Source organism: Balaenoptera physalus (assembly GCF_965194825.1).
Source record: "Balaenoptera physalus genome assembly, chromosome: 5".
Lineage (NCBI taxonomy): Eukaryota > Metazoa > Chordata > Mammalia > Artiodactyla > Balaenopteridae > Balaenoptera > Balaenoptera physalus.
This window is the reverse complement of record NC_138884.1, coordinates 50,002,897-50,023,150: the sequence shown is the minus strand read 5'-3', so window position 1 is coordinate 50,023,150 and position 20,254 is coordinate 50,002,897. Positions and strand designations below refer to the sequence as shown.

Below are 20,254 nucleotides of genomic sequence, written 5' to 3'. Positions count from 1 at the left end.
AAATTACAATACAGTTTTGTGTTGCTGAAATACAAAAAGTCCTAATGACATGTAGAGATGGGCTATGTTCAAGGATTAGAAGATTTCATATTTTTAAGATGTCACTTTTCTAGATTGATAGATTTCTAGATTCAATTAAGTTTCTATCAAAATCCTAATAGGATTTTTTGTAGAAACTAACAAACTTATACTAAATTTTTTACAGATATGCAAATGACCTAGAATATACAAAATAATCTTGAAAAAGAACATAGTTAGGGAATTTACTCCACTTGATTTCTAGACTTTAAAGCTATAGTGATTTTCTCCTAAAATAGTGTCCCACAAATTTTTCCTTCTCTGTATATGCCTGCCATTTCTTTCCATTAAGTTCCGGAGTTTATTTCCCTTCCCCCAAATCTAGGCTGGCCCTGTTTTGTGACTTGCTTTAAGCAATGCAATGCTTACAAACTTCCAGCTTTACTCTCTTAAAACCCTGAGCCTTAGTGTCGCTTGGTCTGACTAATCTGCTAGAGATAAAAGTTGCATGAAGAGACACACTATTGGATGTGAGACTACAGAGAGAGACAGAGACAGAGACAGAGAGAGACAGAGAGAGACAGAGAGAGAGAAAGAGAGGGAGGTAAAGGACCACACAGCCTTCAGCTACCTTAGTCACCTCAGACAATGCTACGGACATGTGAGTGAAGCCATATCTTAGATCCTTCAGACCTAACTGATCTACATGAACCAACACTATGTATTGGAAAAATGAGAACATCCTTGCCAAGGTCTGACTAAATTGCTGATTTATAAACAAATGATTGGTTGTTATTGCTTATGCCACACAGTTTTGGGGTGGTTTAATACACCAGTGTAGAAACCTGAACCAGTGAATGACTGAGGAAACGAATGACACTCCTTTTTCTCAAAGCATACTAGTAATGTTACCATATTGTTTCTGACGCTGAACTACTCTCTGTAACTCTCTTTTACAGCTTTTCTAGTAAATGGGGAGTTTCTGTAGTTACACTTCAGAAATTATCGAAAGATAAGGAAATTTTTGTGCAGCATGAAATTAATTAAAGATCTTTCTGATTAAACTTTTGATTATAAAAGTAATGTATAGTTACTGAATTTACAGTATAAAAAAAGGGAGAAGGTCATTCATTATTCCACAAAATTAATGTTTATCTTTTGTTATATTTTCTTTAGTCTCTATGAACTGATGCATTTTTATACAAAAAAAATACATTTTTCTTAACTGGGATCACGTTTTATATAAAGTTCATTGTCAGCCTATAGTTATAGAGAAATAATTTTGCTTACAGGGCACATCTTTTCTTACAAGTATCCTTAAATATATAAAATATCCCCCTAAATTACACATATTAGCAAAGAGCTGTTAAAAGAACCAAATTTTAAATGCCTGTGTCAAAAGAATTTTTAATAGATAAACTTTGCTATTAAGGTCATCTGCATGTATTTAGGCCATACATAAATGTAAAGAAAAAGACCACTGAAATTTATCAATGTCACATGAGTTCATTGTATAGGATGTTGTTTATCCTATAATCTGATATTTTATTTTGAGGATCCCATTGACAAACTTTTTTCTAATTTTGGAACAAAAAATTACATTTCTCCTAGATAAACCATTGTTTATATCTTGTGTACAGGCCTGAACTATGGAGCTGCTGATCTTTTTTTTTTTTTTTCAAAGTATAGATTAAGACATGTGGCTCCCCCACCAAAAATATATCTGCATTTTTGAAATTTGTTCTCTGACCCTAGTTTTGAATTCATTTCTTTACCACCACATTTAATTTTTCTCCCTCAGAGGGAATTTATGAATCTTTATAAACTGTGACACTTTTTGTAAAAAGGTGGCATTTTGATCAATTAATTTATCCTGTCTAATTTTTCCACTTATTATCTAATCAGCGTTCTCCCAAAATTTTAATAAGTAAATAACATTTTATTATATTATATTAACCACAGTCTATTGCTAGAGATAATAGATAGGAGTTCATTCTTCACTATTATAGAAATTGTAATAAGCAACTTTGCGCTTCAGTTTTTTCCACATATCTGATTTTTTTCTAGGACTGGGCTTTCCTGCTTAAAGGGTCTTGAAATACATTACCAAATTTCTTTAGAAAGACTATGATGATCTGTACTCTTACCATCAGGGCACCTACCTCAACACACCTTGCCAGCATGATTGTATCACTGCTCGGGGTTTTGTTAATGTGACCAGTAAAAGGGCATCAAATGAGTTACCATGAATTTTTTGGATTGGAACAAGCCCATACTCTCAATGATGCTTCCTTTATCTCGTATCATGTATTCAAGAGTCTTCTTGCCTATCTGTCCTGTAGATCTGTCTATCCACATGATAATTCTATACTTTCAAAGAGAAATACTACTTAAGTAGGCAATTTTCAAGTATCAAAACTATTCTTATCCACAAGTCCAATACTGAGAATCTCTCCTGAAAAAATAATCCAAAAATAGAAAATATTTATATCAATGTGTACTCACTACAACATTACTTGTAATAGTAAAAAAGTCACGACTTAAATGTCTAAATTTATTGAAGCAATTATGAACAATATACCTATAGAGTGAAATAGTTATTAAAAATTATGCTTACAGAGGTTGCCAATGATCAGATGTTAAGTTAGAATATGCTAGAATTAAAGGGCATTTTTCAACTCTTGATATGAAAAAAACTGCTACAAATGTTGAGTTAATAATATTAGGATAAATGACTATTTTTTTCTACTGAATTAGAAAAATTGAAGAGGAGGAGGTAATTTACAAAATATTATCAGTGTTCAACTCAGTTAGTGGAGTTATGGATGCTTTATGCATTCTTCTCTGCAACTTCCATTATTTCCTGAATTTCATCATACTATATACTTCTCCTTGTTTCCTTGCAAATCTATTCTAGATTAAGATGGAGCTATATATTTAAAAATATAATGCTTTTAATTACATTGCCAATATCCCAGTCTCTGTTTATCAACACTTCTAATATCCCTTAGCTGAAAGAATTCAAAGAAACATCAAACAAGAGAAGACTCCTATTCTGAAAATTTACTTTTCCGATGTAAAAGTTTAATACAGTTTTAATTTAGGGCCAAAGGAAAAGAATAAATAATAATGTTTTGGGGGGGGGGGAGTATGGCAGAGAAAGACATCTAAAATATCAAATTTTTGACTCTGTAACTTAAAAACAATCCTTCTTTGTGAGGCCATATAATCCGCCTTCTAAACTGTTACAACATCAGTGAAGATGATGTCATCTCAGTTTACTGCAACATTTTGGTTGAGTTTGAGTGTCTCAGTGAAGGATGGTTAGTGAAAACTTGAAATCTACCTGTCAAAGGATGGCTTCTCTCCACAGTCAAAGGCATCCTGCAGCTCCTTGACAAGGTTAGCCTGGCCCGGCAGTCGGAAGAGACCCTCTTCCTTCAGCCCCCTCTGTCGGATAAAGTCCACACACTGCTCCACCAACATTGGAGCCAGACGGTGTCCGTATCTCTTCTCATAACGGACAGTATCTTCCAGTTTCTGTCCAAAAATGCCTGGAGAAATAAAGGATCACAATGAATTTGACAAATTCATCTTTTCCCACTTTTTTTGCTTTCTTTTAAAACTCAATGTAAAGGAAAAACAAAGATTGGAATGCTAGCAAGCATTTCACATCTGGTACTTCACATTATTACAGAATTAAATTCATTATGTACAATTCTTCAAATGAAAAGGGTTTACCTTGTGCTGCCCTTTCCCCCTGTATTCCATATTTAGCCCAAAACTGAAATGGAAATACGGAGTTTGAGGTATCCACTTTGAAATAAGAAATATTGCAATAAACATAATTTCAGTTTTGGGTTTTCTTTTATTTTTTCCTTTTGGGAAAAAAATTAAAAACAGAAATATTCTGTAGATAATAGTCAAATTCTACTTCTGTTACAAGTGTAACTTTATGTCCAATTTTCATTTAGTTTAAATATTATTCATGTCTCTGTTCACCTTTTGTTTTCAATCAAGAGATGATGCCATGATTATAATCAAAGGGATAAAACCATGAAAAGAAATGCAGAATTTTCATCCATATAAAATATTTCAGACAGTGTTGGTTCTTTAAAATCTTAAACTATTAATTTATTGAAAAGAGAAGTATTTGAATTACGAAGCAGTGCATACTAAAAGTGAGGAGACAGGGTCATGGTGGTTTGTCCTAACAGGGAGGCATATATGATTACACATCGCCTAGAATTGTCAGCACATGGGGATAATAAAAATCAAAACAATTTTGATCAGTTTTATCAATGATTTTTAATGATTTTTAATTACCTACAAATGATGCATTTCTTGGTGCATGCATTTGGTACCCCACTGATTAAGAAACAATGTCTCTAAAATATATTATTATCAGTTGGTAGCTTGGAAAAATGATCAACCAATGAGAAAAGAGGGAGAAAAAGAGCCAAAGCAAATGTGATTCCAATGTTTCCAGATGGGATGGCTTTAATGATCTAATGATTTTCATAAAAGGGGAAGAAAAATTAGTGTCGCATGTTGAAACTATGTAAGTCTCCAGAAAGTTTGGGGAATATTTCAAAAACATCAGACAACAATAAGAACATATGCTTTACCTCCCTATCTGTAAAATAATTTATGTATGGATTCAGTAATGCAAAACCATCACATTCCAAGCAATAAACACTTGCTACCAAAGAGAATATTCTTAGCCTAGGTAGAAACAATAACACAACAACAAACCAAACTATTGTACACCTGGTATCAAATCTGGCACTAATGGTATCCATATATTCCTTCTAGGAAAAAAGATTGAGTTACCTGTTATTAATATTCAAATGCATATAAAACAGAATTAGAAATTAGCTTAGTTTGTAGACTTTGGAACAAGGAGATTCTCGATAATGGTGTGTTAAACATTTTCCCCTAACTCAACAGATATTCACACCCTTATTTTGTCTTGTTATTTTTATTTTCGTGGCTGGAAAATTAAATACTTCTCCCACTTCCCAAGAGTCTTCTGGAGTCTCTAGGAAGACTTGTTTATCTTGATGAAAGAGAAAGATATAGCTGGAATTGCCAATCATGCCTTTTTCCATCTTGAACTTGGGCATGCTACCTGTGACTAAAAGTCATCTTTTGACCATTAGGCAACAGCCACGAGGGAAAGGCTGAAAGAATCACAGAGGCAACGGGGCTGAAATCACTGAACCGCTGACCCAATACCAGCAGCAACTCCTTGGAGATTTTTTTTCAATGTGAGAAAAACAAGCCCCTGTATAAGTCACCGTTCACTGGGTTTTCAGTTATTTGCAACAATGCCCATTTCTGTATGAAGTGGTGATAATGATTTTGAAGCTCTTCTAGTATTTTAATAACAAAGCTTGAAAATTGGTTATAAATGAAGAATACCAAATCTTTTTCCCTGGAGTTCTTTGATGCTTATTCGCCTGGGATGTTTGGTTCTATCCTGCCAAAATTGAGGAGATAGCCTTTCAGAGGCACTTATAGATTATATTAAAACATAATGTTAACATTTGGGAATAAATCTTACATATCTGATTTTTCACTTATTGTTTTGGACTGATACATTACATAAGGTTTTTCCCTAAATCCAGCAGAAAATCTACTAAAGATGTTCCAGTTCAACTTCTATGAGCACTACAAATGAGAACCAAACTTCCAAGATTTGGTTTTATGCAGTAATGAAAAACAAACATTCTTTTCTTAAAACTCTCAGGATTTCTTTTTTCCCCAAAACTCAGGGATGTGATAAAGGACGCAGTAATTTTTGCTTTAGATGGGCACTCTGTTTTTTTTTTTTTTTTTCTCCCCTTGTTACATATAGGCTTGCCTATATGATAAGAATTTTCTTAACAGGTATAGTAAGAAACTAAAAGCCAAAAGCCCCAACATCCTTTCATGTATTAGGTACCTAACATGCACTAAGTCCTTGACATATATTCTCTTGTTTCCATAATAAATATACAAGGTAGCTATTTTATACCTTAGGAAACTGGGCTCAGAGATATTAAATAAATCACCTAAGGTTAGTTACACAGCACCAAGTAGCAGAATGGAAGTCCATATCCAGATTTAGTCAGGTTTAAAAATCTTTGCTTGTTCCTGAATACCTGTCCTCTTCCACTTTATTTAATCCCAATTATTATATGTCCTCATTTCCTAGTAATTTAAAATATTAATACATTCTAAAAGTGAAGAAAATAGCATACCTCTTCTGTGCTCTAAAAAATGGTAATAGCTAGGCTGTATTTATGTACGCCAGGCATGGGTACTAGAAGTTTACCTGCATTTCTCTCATTTAAAACTCTCAGCATTCTATGAGGTGGGTACCACCATTTTACTGAGGACGAGATGGAAGCAGAGAGTGATTAAGTAACTTGCTGAATGTCACAGGGCTGGTAAAAGATGTTGCCAGGATTTGATCAAGGCTGTTGAATTTCAGAGCCTCTGTTTGTGTATTACACAATACCGCTTAGTGGGCATAATGGCTGAAAATTGAGTTACAAAGGAAGAAACATGTCTCTTACTAGTTTTCTGGTCTCAATTCCTGTCATCACACTAGGAGTGGTGATTTCTGTTGAGAAAATGGCATATTTGGAGGGAAGTCAGGAAAAAAAAAGGAGAAGGAAAAAACTCAGCATCTTGCGCAACAAAATGATTTCCTTAATACAAAGAGCTATGCTTATTTAGCAACGGAATATGTAAAAGAGTTTTAAAAATGTAGACAGTATGTACACATACTTAGAAATTCCTGTGGGAAAAATAGTAATTTTCTGCTGTTTATCTGGTCCTGCAAAGAATTAGGTAATGATTAGGTGTATACTTTCCATTCTGTAGCATTGGAAATAGAATGTCCCAAATATCTTTGACTTACAAAGGTAGATGGTGAGTTAACTTCCTGTGTGAGAATGTTTTTTTTGTACAGAAAGGTAGGGGGGAATTCTTTTTTAAAAGCGGCTTTAGTTAGAATTTTCTTTGAGGGAGCAGTGAAACTTCAAATTTTAAAATTAACAAAAAAGCACAAGGTCATGATCTATCTCCAGCTAGCAACATGGAGAAAAGGACACATTGATTAGTAGATTATTAACAAGAATATTCCCTGTGGTGTGAGTCTTGTAAACAGTTGCAGCTATGTCCATTTAAATTCTCAGAGAGGTTTCACATTCCCTAACAAAACCATCCTTGGAATTTCTGCATATTTCCCCTGGAAGTACATTGATGGTGTCATGAAGCATCACTCAGGACATGATTTTCCACTAGGCTGAGAAAGTAAATCACACAGGTAATTTTATTATATCTGTGGGAGGCTGTTTCAACTGGAGGGAGAGACAGGAGAGAGAAAAAAAAATAAAGAAAATCTAAATATCTTCAGGATTTGTGAGGTTTCTCCTTTATGTGTGATTTACATACTCAATAGCTAGAGGCAGCCTGTGACGTTATTGAGTGTGATCTAAAAAATATACTCAAATTCTACCCATCCTAAAAGATAAATAAATACAAAGCTAAACATCTTTGGACTCTCTGTGCCTTGTATTTATTCACTCTGCTCCTTGATTCCCAACTAAGTATAACTGGCTCCATTTCATCACTTTCTATCTTCTTGTCAACCTATTACAATGTGGCCTCTGACACCATCATTCCACTAAAAGAGCTTTTTCTATAATTACCAATAACTACCTAGTTGCCAAATCATTGACAGCCAAATTTAGTTTTTGCATTACTTTATGGCTCACTCCCTTTAAAACTATCAATCTCACTCTTCTTCCTGACACTTCTCACACCTTACGTAATTCTTTCCTTCAAGAATACTCTTTTCAATCTCGATCCTCAACATTTCTTAAGTGACTTTTATAGAGCTGGGTTCCCAAGCCAGGCAAGTGCTGCCACAGTGATCTTCATAATATTTAAATCAGATTATGCCTCTCTTTTGCTTCATTTCTTCCCATGGTGCCCCCTGGCCAACCAAACTCCTTTTCATGAAATACAAAGTCTCCACAATCTGATCTCTGCCTCTTCATCCACTATTCAAAGTACAAATGTTTAGGTAACACCCTTTCTGTGCCAGGCACTGTGCCATATCCACGCTCATTACTGCTGCTTCCTCACAAACAACATAGTCAATAACTATACTGAACTATTTGTTGTTTCCTATATGTATTATGACTTATTACATCTTCACGTATCCTTCTAGAAGGTAGGTCCTGCTGTCATGAGCCAGCCTAGGAAAACTTACCCTGCAAGATTCAACTCACATCATCTCCTGTGTTAAGTCCTTACTAATATTCCTTCACCCCCATCCCAGACACGAAACTTGCTATTTTCTTCTTTGCTTTCTTAACATATTGCTTTGTAATTGTTTATTTAGATGTCTATCCATACTGGACTAGTCCCTCACCAGTCAAAAGAAGATTGTACTTGCACAATTATTATAATAAAACAATTATTTTACATTTATTATTATTGTTATAAATGATATTGGATAACAGTTTATACTATATATTTATCCTATAAACTTAAAGGAGGTTTAGGTAAATTTCCAAAAGTACTGCAGACATAAGGACTGAACTGGGAACATGAAAGACTCCAAGGCTCATACTCTGTCTACCATAGTGTCACGGTCTGAATGTTTGTGTCCCTTCCAAACTCCTATGTTGAAAATCTAATGCCTATGGTAATGGTTTTAGGAGGTAGGGACTTTGAGAGGTGATTAGGTCGTGAGGGCAGGGCCCTCATGAGTGGGATTAGTATCTTCATAAAAGGGACCCCAGAGAGCTCTCTCACTCCTTCCCTTTCAGCCCCTTGAGAATACAACAAGAAGTAGACAGTCTGCAACCCAGAAGAGGGCTCTCACCAGATCCCAACCATGCTGGCCTGATCTCAGTCTTTCAACCTCCAGAACCATGAGAAATAAATTCCTGTTGTTTAGAAGCTACCCAGTCTGTGGCATTTTGTTACAGCAGCCTGAATGGATTAAGACACATAGGTAAACTCTCTTACTTCCTGGAACTTAACACCAAAGTGGGTAAGGATTGAGTGTTCCATAAACATTTGTAGAATTAATGCATGCATTAAAATAAAATACTTCACTTCCTCAATTTGAGGAAATAAATGACTAACTCCAAGGTAAAATGAAACTTATCAAGACTTCTCAGGTTGTGGCACTGATTCCTATAAAAACGTGAAAACAAAAAAGTCTTTGATTTGTTGACGAAAAAGGCAGAAGTTAGATAACTTCTCGGTTACTATTTAAATTTTCTATTATCAGTTATTTTTCAGAGTTCCCTGTCCCTTCCATGCCATAGATTACATGCTAAGCCATATACAGAATTTGCTTTTACTTATCCTTCTGCTTACTACAACCCTGCTAACAGAATAAGTCGCGGTGTCACCAGGATTGTAATAATTTTCAATTAAAAATGAACATTTGCCCATGGTAAATGGACAAATAAAAATAAAAGACATCCAATTTAGTACAGAACTAAGAAACAAAGACAGCCAAAGCTTACTTCAGTCTGTTACTAGCACTTTCTAAGCAGCCAACAAATCTTCTATGGATAGAAAACTTTTAATTCAAGAAGCTCAGAATCTATAATAACCAATGAATGTATGGTAAAATCTTGACTCTCCTTGTAGTCAGACTGGGGAAGGAGGGAGAAAAATAAAGGCCTGAAAAAAATAAGCAAGTGTAATAATGTGATAACAGTGACCCAATAGCATTGGTCTTAGACCAGCAGAGTAATTATACTCACCACTTACATCCAGGTACCAAGCCATGCAATTTACATGTATTTTCTTATTTGACACTCACAAATATTCCACAAGGACATCTCCCTTCTACAAATAGACTCAGAGATGCTAGGTGACTTGAAGTCACATATCTAGAAAGTGGTAGATCTGGGGTATAAACACAGGTCTATATGACTCTAAAAGCCTTCCTTTTCCACTATGTTATGTTAATTCAACTCAGACATTTTTTTCCCATAGGGATACTGACTACTCTTTCAGGATCATGTAAGAGAAAACGTCTTTCCATAAACTTCCAAAGACTAAATCTGATTTCATGTAGTTCAGATGAATCACTGCCTTTCCAGATGAGTCCATGGTGAGTCTTTTATTCATAAACCCCTCAGACTTCGTATATAATTTGTTGTAGTGCTTATTACAGATTAAGTAATTACTTATTTTATATGTTTCTTTATCCTCAAGGAATCTGTGAACTCATAGATTCCAGGAGACTTGTTTTGTTTGCCTTCTCACCCCCAAAATCACTTGGTAGATGCTCTGTAAAACTTTGACATGTGAATTAATGAGCTACTCATTTATAGCACCATTTAAAATTATATGGATTTGGATAGTAGCATTCTGTTGGACAAATCAATTTTGATAAATGTGATTACAACATATACAACATTAACTTTTTAATGCTTTAAGGTTAGCCATCACTTAATGTATCAAAATTTTCACTTATAAACATACCATCTGCACATATAGGGAAAAATAGGTTCTGAGGACAGATCAGAATACTTTAAATTAACTTTAAAGAAAATGCTGGTGTTATCCACCACCTCTGTAAAGATATTCTATTTTAATTCACTACTGTCTATGAACTAGCAGAAAAAGATAGGTAATAATACTATACTTCACCAGCCTGCAATAGATCGTGAATCCTGGATTGAATAGACCTATTGCCATTCTTAACTTTGAGAAGAAATAAACAAATACAAATATATATTTCTTATCACAAATGTGCATAAAAGCACTTGAAAATAGCTATGAAGACGAGGTGGTCAGGTGGCAGCATAGAAGAAATATAGGGGCTATAGAGTAAAGAGTATAACAGGTGAACAGAGAAGGCTTGATGAAGAAATGAGAGCCAACAATGACTTGAAGACAGTGTAGAGTGTGGACAGACTGCAGGGGAGAGACAGCATCATTGCAGAGGGGCACTGAACAGAGCAAAGAGGTGTTACAGGAGATGGGTTCAGGGAAGAAGAGGGGATAGTCTGGGGAATTTGAAATAGTTGGAATTACTTAGAAGCCCTTGACAGTTGCATGAAACGGGACATCCTCCTGGGAGCAATAGGGACTCATGAAAAATTTCCAAGCCGTGGAACATTGCTTGTTAGTACTGTTTCAGGAATACCAACTGGACGACACTTTACAAAATGAACTGTGTTGCAGGAATTTGTGAACAATGTTGGGGGTGAAAAGAGGTGAGAATGGATGCTGTCTTGAAGAGCCACTTCTAAGGTTAAAGTACCTTGTGTGCATGAAGCCATAAAGGCACAGACAACTAAGGTGATGGAATTAGAAATGGAGCTGAAAGTATATAAAGAAGGAAGAAGCAATGGGGCATGACCACTAAGTTACTGTCTAGGGGGAAAAAAAAACACTGGGGAATTAATGATGCTTTATCTCCAGGAAGAGCACGACTCAGGAAAAAGACAAGATAAAGTTAGGGTTTAAAATTTTACTTTGGTATGTTCTGTGATCACAACAATCTTAAACCAGCCAGACCATTCTGACTAGAAATTAACACTGACATCAGGACCCCAAAGTGTTATGCACTTCCAAGTAATCAAAAGATTGGTTAGGCTCTGTATATTACATATATATTAGTCTTATGAAGGTAAAAAATATATAGTTTCAAAATCAAAAGGGTAAAGAACACATTGTAATCTTTATCTCACCAGAACATAAATCCAAAGCACCACTCTCCCCAGCGTCCTCCTAGTAGATGGTTCACAGTGCCTAGATTTTTAAAACCACTGAGAAAACATGTCCGGAGACCTTTATTAGCAGCTAAACAAAGAAACAGAGGGCAGTAAAGGACAGAAGAGGTCTGTAAAAGAAAGGAACTCAGAGCAGTGAGTTCCAACAGGCACAGCATGCAAGCTGCAATCCCACCAGGCCTCTGGAAACTTTAACTGAGCTCCCCTCTTCATTCTGAGGGCCATTCTGAAGTGCTGAGCTGCCTCTTCTGTCAGCCGACCCATAACAGTAGTAAAAAATGTTTTAAATGTGGATCAGGAAAAGCAGACGCGTTACCATTTTTCACTTCTGGGTGCTTTTCCATGCTTCCTGCACCCTCCCTTTTGCTTTCATTGAAAGGACTTCAGTGGATGCTCTCCAAAAGGCTTGGGAGAGGAACTCAGAAACCCCTGTCCACTTCTGGAACTCCTGGAGCACCCAGGGGATTAAACAAACCACAAAACGACACTCTCTTCTTAAGGTAGCACGGTTTGGGAACCCGGGATTGAAAGAAAAGTTCCTTCTTTTCAGTGCAGGACCTTGAATAAAGATCGAACACCCTGGGCTTCACACCGCCGCTGAAGAGAACGGCTAGTGAGGCACAGAAACAGCCTCGCAGCCCAGCCTCAGCCCGGCGCCTTCCTTCCCAGAGCCTCACTGCCTAACTGTGGTTGAGCAGCCCGTGACCTGGGAGAGGCTGGTATGAGGCGGCTCCACAGAAGGGGAGAGGGAACTTAACACAGCTGAATGTCCCCTGCGCCTCCTCTCCTTCACGGTTCTGACGGTAACCAGAATGCAGCTTTGTAAAATAAAAATCTGTTAATCCTTGACTCAAATGCTGAACATTCTTCAGATTACTAAGACTTTGCAGAGGCAAGGACAATAGTTTAAAAATAGCCTACAGGAGATGATAGACGGAAGCTGTTCCCCACTCTCTGGTTGCCATTTGCCAGCCCATGGGAATTTTCTTCTTCTTTTTTTTTTTTTTTTTTTTTTTTTTTGCAGCACTGCCTTCACTCATTGATATTTAAGGAGAGAGGGAAGAGGACATAACGAACAGCAGTGTTAGTCAGGATTCTCGAAGACATGCTATATTCCAACATGGGAGGAGAGAAGGTGGAAAAGGTAAAAAACACTTTGCTCTGAATTTCGAAGATAAATGAATTGTCCCCAGAACATTTCATGTTACAAATGAGCAGTAATAACCTAGAAAAGTAGACCTTCTCTACATGTTTGGATAAACCCAATTTAGTTGCTGAGTGGTGGGGGAACCAGAAGAGGGGATGTCCTTTAAGCAATTAATCCCTAGCCTTTCTCAGTTTCTCTCATTGTCAATTTCTCTATCAATGATGCAGTCTTACAGTAACCATGAAATCTCTAAAGATCTATAAAATATGAGACACGGATCTCTCATTTAATTACCTTTGTGGAGGAGAGAGGAATATAAATTAACACCCGAATTTCTTGCTTATAATATATGATAATTCCTTGCTTATAATATATGATAATGATCATAGCCAGATAGTAACTGCTCAAAGGAAAAGACTCAGAAGGAACAAGGTTTAGTTTTAAAAAGTTCCCACTATATCTTGCTTTAAATATACGGTTTTCCTTCTCTTGTATTTTTTGTTGATTACTAGATAGAGCATGTTGATTAATAGGTGGCAAATTAAAGAAAAAAGGGAGAAAGAACAACCTTAGATGGGACTCAAGTCAGCTCCTGATTAAATTATTAGGTTACAGTACGTGACTTTAAAATTATAATTACCTAGTTCCAATTTAAATAATCGTTTGATTTAATTATTCCCATTTTAAAACAAAAGGACATTTTAAAATATGTTGATACAGAAACATTTTATAGAAATACTTCATTTTACCTATGTTGTACCCTTTAACTCCCCTTGCACAAATCAATTCTGAAATACTTAGTTTCTTTTATTGATCCTAAACTTATTTTCCCACCCCTTGTTCCTGATTCTTCATATCTTTGCCCTCTCCCAATGCCACCTTATGATATACTTGGAAAGTCAAGGTGACTCCTATTTCTTATCAGTGTTAATCAATAGGGTTCAAAGCCTCCTGAAAAGGGGTCACTACAGATAATCTGATTATTACAATTTTCTCAGTAGGGGAGGGGAGGCAAGCGCAGGCAGCCAGAACCAAACCGATGTGATGGGAGCACAGAACAGTGACTCCGTTCAAGGGGGGAACAACATGGCTGCTTGATTTGAGTCTGGGAACAGCCCAAGGTAGTCTCGGCCCCTCCCCTCGGCATGGTCCGGCCAGCTCGTTTGCTCTCCAGCAGTCAAGGTGATCCCTTTAGGACCACCGTTCTTTAAGCCCCGCCCACCTGGCCCATTCACAGACAGTAATAAACAGATCAATAGGAGCCTCGAGAAATAAGTATAGACAAGCAAAACCACACGTAAACCATTCTTGTACAGTTTTAAGCTCTTGGTTTCCAAACTCCCACTTTATCTGAGCGTAAACTGACCTTAAAGCATCAGAAAGATATTTTAAAAGGACATGAACATATTATGTACCTACCTTTCCGAAAACTAAAACACCGTTTAATTCTTCTGTATGTAGTTTTAGGAATGAAAGGAGTAGACGCCAAGGCACCTGAGGGGCGCCCCCCAGCACTTCGGTCTTCAGGCATCATACAGCCCCAAAATTCTGAACCCGTTTCTGGCTCCCTTTAAAACCTGCCTCTGTGTGATATCGGGATCCCACAGCTACTCCTTCTCATGTTTGTTTATTTGTTGAAGTGCTGTTTCCTAGAACTTGAAGATTTTGATCATCCAGGTCCTGGATCGGGGATAAGTTACCACCTCTCATTTACTTCTTTTTGGCAAAAAAGTTCCTTTTTTCTTGCCTAATCCCCGGAGTTTTTGAGGTTTTTTTAATTATTTTTTTTGTTTCTGCAGACATTCCAAAATGTCACAGCAAAAAGAACCACAGCAAGCAAGCGGCACCTCCCATTCCAACAGCAGAATTTTCTTTTTTTTTTTTTTTTTATTAAGAACTGTCTTCTCAGCTGGAACTGGGGGGACTGAGATTCTCTGGAAAGGTCAGCAAATAGCCGTGAGCAGGGGAAAGAGGAACAATGACCAAAAGGCCCCTGAGGGATACTTCAGTACTGTCCTTGCTGGCTCCTTTTATCTGAGCAAAAGGGGAGGCAAATAATGGCACCTTCTCCAGAAAGCATTTCGGTGCATGACAGATTCTTTTCAAAGAACTCCCCTGTTCCTTTTATAGCACCCCTCAGCCTTTGATGCTCTCTGCGGGCTTCTCCCTTCTGTCTTCAAACTCCCGGGGCTCCCGAGGGAATCGCCACGTCAGAACAGTCCAGTGCCCGTTCCGGGAGAGGCTCCTCCTCGGATCCGTGTAGGAAGCAGCTCTGCAGGGAGCTTCTCCCCAGCTAGCCCTGCTCCTGCTCCCCTTTTCTCAATGAGAGCTGGGCGGGAGCTGGCAGGGCTGCAGCTGCCTCGTCACCACGCTGCGGCTGCGGCTGCCTTCAGTGCCCGCCGGTCACATGCAGCAGGTGCAGTCACAACAGTGTGAGGGGAGCAGCGAGAGTGCCCCGCGGCCGCCTGAACCCCTTGTTTCTTCCTTTGCCTTTGCAGTGACTCCCCTGCCGGCTCTGGTCTTGTACATACCTTTACAGCTGGCTGCCTCAGTCCCTCCAGAAACCAAACAGCCCCAAACCAGCCCCGAGGGGGTCAACTTTTTGCCCCTTCCTTTCTGCATTTATTCTCTTCCTATACAAGATTTTTTTTTTTTTTCAGATACTTTGCAACTGAATCTATTTGTGAGTGCTGATGTCAATGTGCATATCGTTAAAACATTATGTGTGTATTTGTATGTGTGTGAAATAGAAAAATGTTCAAAATTTAGCAGCAAAGATTCTGCAGGTGTAACCACAAAACAAGTTAAATCATATGTGGGTGTGTTTATATGTTTTTATACATATGTATTTGCCTGGCTATGGTTTTCGAACCAATCCTGCTTTCATCTTCTCCCCTGATCGTGCATGCACCCGCTGCACCCCAGCCCCTACGTCTACCAACCCCCTTGGTCCCAGTCACTGAACAATTTACTTACTGGGTTAATCATTCATCCACCTGGCTGCTCCAAGAGCACATTTGGAATGCTAGTGCTTTAACCCCAACTGACCCCTAAGGCCTCTGGGTACCTTCCTAGCTATTTAGCAGGAGCATTAAAAAAAGCTGTGACGAGTATTAAAAAGATACTCCCTTTAGAAACATCATTACTCTGACTAGCACGCCCAGATAGGTAAAATTTTGTCACCGAGGGAATCATTATTATTTCTGCCCCATGGTTCGACCATTGTTTTTGCCTTCTGTGTCACAGCAGGCTGCTAGGAAAATAAGGAACTGTGAACTTGGTGGGAACTCAGTCCCACCAAGACAGTGGCAGCGCTGGACGAGAGGCACCTTGGCCCACTGAAAACATCACTTCTCTGAGCATTGGTATGGAGGGAACACACGTGATCGCAGGACTTTGGAGTTGGAATGAATCTTAGTTAAAAGAGTTTTGTCCAATGTTATTTCACAAGTGAGGAACCTAAAGGTGAGGGGGTAATATCACTTACCACAGATCACACAGTGGTCTGTGTCAGAGGCAAGAGCACATAGCTTCTTAATTAACCACTGCTTGCCCATGTGCTAATTACTCATCATAAGGATTATTCACATTCAGTATTTTTACTGCCTTGGTAAGTCTCTGACTCAACTCTTTTCATAAGGAGACAGAAATATACAGGAAGGACCTGATTTTGTTAGTAGCTAAAGTTAGGCTCCGCCCTCAGATCTAATGAACAATTAATGAATTTTCACCCTCCCCAGATTCCGGGCTGGGTACTTCCGTATACATTGCCTCAAAAACAATCGAACAGAAGCCCAGTGAAAAAGACAAGAATAACCAAACAAACAAAAACAGAACCCTAAACTTTTCCAAAGTTAAATACATGTTTTGACCTCCCAACTTCTGGATTTCACTTTTAAGCAGAAACCATGTGCTTCTCAGCATCATTAATAGGGAGGCATCTGTTTACAGGGGGGTTAATCAGATAAAAGAAAGTTGAGGTATCTAGATTCAATACTGAACTAAGTTATCAGGCTTGGTTGTTAAAAGAGGATGTCTGCATTTTGCATTTCCCCTGGTTCCCCTCCTTCATCTGAGTATTTGTAGTAACTTTGGTTTTTTTCATAAAAAGAAATATCAAAGCCCTATATTTTATGATTTCACTTAACAGTTTTTAATTTCTAAATATTGAAAAACTAAGCAAACTCCTCAGGTGTCACCTATGTTTTAATCAAATGTCTAATATTGAAATGGTAAAGAGGGAATATTTTACATGTATAAACAACCTGAATAAGCTTCAGTGCCTCATGAAAAACTTTAACTATTTAGAAACACAGGTTGTAGAACTGCAATATAGACAATGAAATGCCCTCTCTACAATAAACACATTTAAAATGTATCCAGAGGTGGTATACAGAACTTGATAAATCAGGATGAAAAGTCACCTTCCAAATGTCTTTACAGATGCCATTTAATCAACAACCACAACAACCTTTGAGCAGTGAGAAGGAGGTTGGAAGCCAATAGGTTTTTATTTAGGATTAACTGTCTTGGATTCTATGACTAAGATAGGAAGGGGAAATGTATTCTCTAATGAAAAGCAATTATGACAATTCAGGAGTTTTTTAGCAGCTTTACTGAGATATAATTCATATATCATGGAATTCTCCTGTTTAAAGTGTACAATTCAATAGTTTTTAATATACTCAGATATATGCAACAGTCATCACAGTTAATTTTAAAACATTTTATCACCTAAAAAAGAGATCTCATATGTTTTGGCTACCAACCCACTGCAATCTCCTTATTTCCCCATCCCAGCCCTAAGCAATCACAAATCTACTTTCTGTCTCTATGGATTTCTCTGTTCTGTACTTTCTTATAAATAGAACGATATATATATATATATATATATATCGTCTTTTCTGACTGGCTTCTTCCATCTAGCACAATGTTTTCAACATTCATTCACGTTGTAGCATGCGTCAGTACCTCATTCTTTTTATGGCTGAACAATCCATTGTATGAATATACCACTTTCTGTGTATCTATTTGTCCATTGATGGACATTTGGGTGTTTCTACTTATTGGCATTTAGGAATAATGCTGCTATAAATATTGATGTGCAAGTTTCTGTGTGGACATACATTTTTCATTTCTCTTGGGTATATACCTAAAAGTGCAAATGTTGGGTCATATGGTAGCTCTATGTTTAATCATCTGAGGAACTGTCAGACTGTTTTCTAAAACAGCTACATTTAAAATTCCCATTAGCAATATGGGGGGGGGGTTTCAATTTCTCCACATCCTTGCCAATACTTGTTATTATGGAACTTTTTGATTCTAGCAATCCTAGTGTGTATGAAAGAAATGGTATCTCACTGTGCTTTTGATTTGTATTTCCCTGATGGCTAATAACGCTGAGCATCTTTTCATGCGCCTATTGGCCATTTGTATATTTTCCTTACAGAAATGCTTATTCAGATTCTTTGCCCATTTTTAAATTGATTCTAATTGGGTCAAAATTTTGATTTGCCTTTATTTTTGAGTTGTTAGAGTTATTTACATATTCTGGGTAGAAGTCCAAAATCAGACATATGATCTGGACATACTTTCCTCCTATTCTATGGGTTGTCTTTTCACTTTCTTGATGGTATTAATTCAGATATTTTTGAAGGACTCAACTATATTCATCCTACTTATCAAATTTAAACACTTTTATTTTTCATATACTGAAGAATATACTATCAATAAGTCATGGACTTGTAATTGTGGGTTTTTCACTACTACAGTAGAAGTAATAGATCAGCTATTGTGCAATAAAGCAGGAAGAAGCTCACAGTGAAAACACATGAGTTTTCTTCCTACTTATGTTACTCACAGTATGACACTTGGCAAGTCATTCATTCTCTCTGGGTCTTAATGACCTAATCTACAAAATGTGAAGCTGAACTAATAAAGTGGTTTTAAAATATTCTTGGGGAGGGGGAAGGGTAAGCTGGGACAAAGAGAGAGTGGCATGGACATATATACACTACCAAATGTAAAATCGATAGCTAGTGGGAAGCAGCCGCATAGCACAGGGAGATCAGCTTGGTGCTTTGTGACCACCTAGAGGGGTGGGAGAGGGAGGGTGGGAGAGATGGAGACGCAAGAGGGAGGAGATATGGAGACATATGTATATGTATAGCTGATTCACTTTGTTATAAAGCAGAAACTAACACACCATTGTAAAGCAATTATACTCCAATAAAGATGTTAAAAAAATAAATAAAAATAAAGTAAAATATTATTAATTGGTGAAAAACTTATTTTCAATGAAATACTAAGTGGAACCCCAATACATAAGATAAATAAAAGGTTTCTCAGTCATATAAATTTATTGTTTACAACTCAAATTTGTAACATTTTTTTAAAATTCAATCAGTAAGTATAGAGGGGCTATATTAATACAAACATTTGAAACATGAGATTACGGGTGACGTTTGCAATTTTCTATCAGGGTCAGCATTTGGTTTGGTTGTGTGTTCTCTAACAACTTTAGGAAATTCCGATGTTCAGATGAATCACAAAAGATTTCTTGCAAATTGAATGAGTACTTTAAGAGCTTGCCTTACAATCTCATTAACACTCTTCAATTAAAACAAAGAGGGCAGGAGAAGATTTATTCTTCAGAGTATTGTTTCTGTTGTAAGTGCTCTATGCTAAAATATATCTCTTTAAAAGTAAATTTGAATCAGGCATTTGCAAAATCCCTGAAGCACATTCTGCAGGATAAAATATACAAACCAATCAGCTACTAGAGTATTCCTTCCAGGTTCATAAATTTGAAGATTAATACATAGATCCCACTAGGATCACTTGTGATACTCCTGGGCTGATAGGACCTCCTGTGGCCACTGATTTGGTGAAGTAAACTGGATCTCATTCATTTTTCTTGAGAAAAGGACAGATGGAAGAGGAGGAATGGGAGAAAATAATCCTTGATAGAAATAATCCTTCAACAAAAGTACCACTTTCAGCAAATATTAAGAATCTTCCTGAACTCAGGAGCCTCAGAAACCAGATAATGGAGGGGAAACAGGAAATTTGAAAAGACATATCCTTAGGCTTCCCCATAAATCCTTGACCCTGAGGGTAGCAGAAGACCTTCCGCAGCTGAGTATGTATCTCTCATGAATAGTCATGAAGATCCCTCTGCTAAGGCACTGGGATGGGATCTCAGCCCATCGGCCTCTTCAAACATTTTGAAGTCACTTACTAGCCATTTTAGTAAATGAATAGGGTGACCATACAAGTTGTCACCCAAACTAGAACACCATGAGAGTGAGAGGTAGCACTG

The 20,254-nt window shown here is 37.2% G+C and overlaps 1 protein-coding gene across 4 annotated transcripts in view; it reads right to left on the bottom strand.

Moving 5' to 3' along the window:
• ARHGAP24 (Rho GTPase activating protein 24) overlaps positions 1 to 20,254 on the bottom strand; it is a 510,476-nt gene that overhangs the window by 57,381 nt on the left and 432,841 nt on the right. For 3 of the 4 annotated variants that reach the window (XM_082463237.1, XM_082463240.1, XM_082463239.1), the window contains one exon: positions 3,365 to 3,572. In XM_082463237.1, the coding sequence (XP_082319363.1) occupies positions 3,365 to 3,572 (208 nt within the window). Of the gene's footprint in view, positions 1 to 3,364; positions 3,573 to 14,352; positions 15,504 to 20,254 lie in introns of those variants that run through there. The other variant, XM_082463238.1, reaches the window with a different exon arrangement.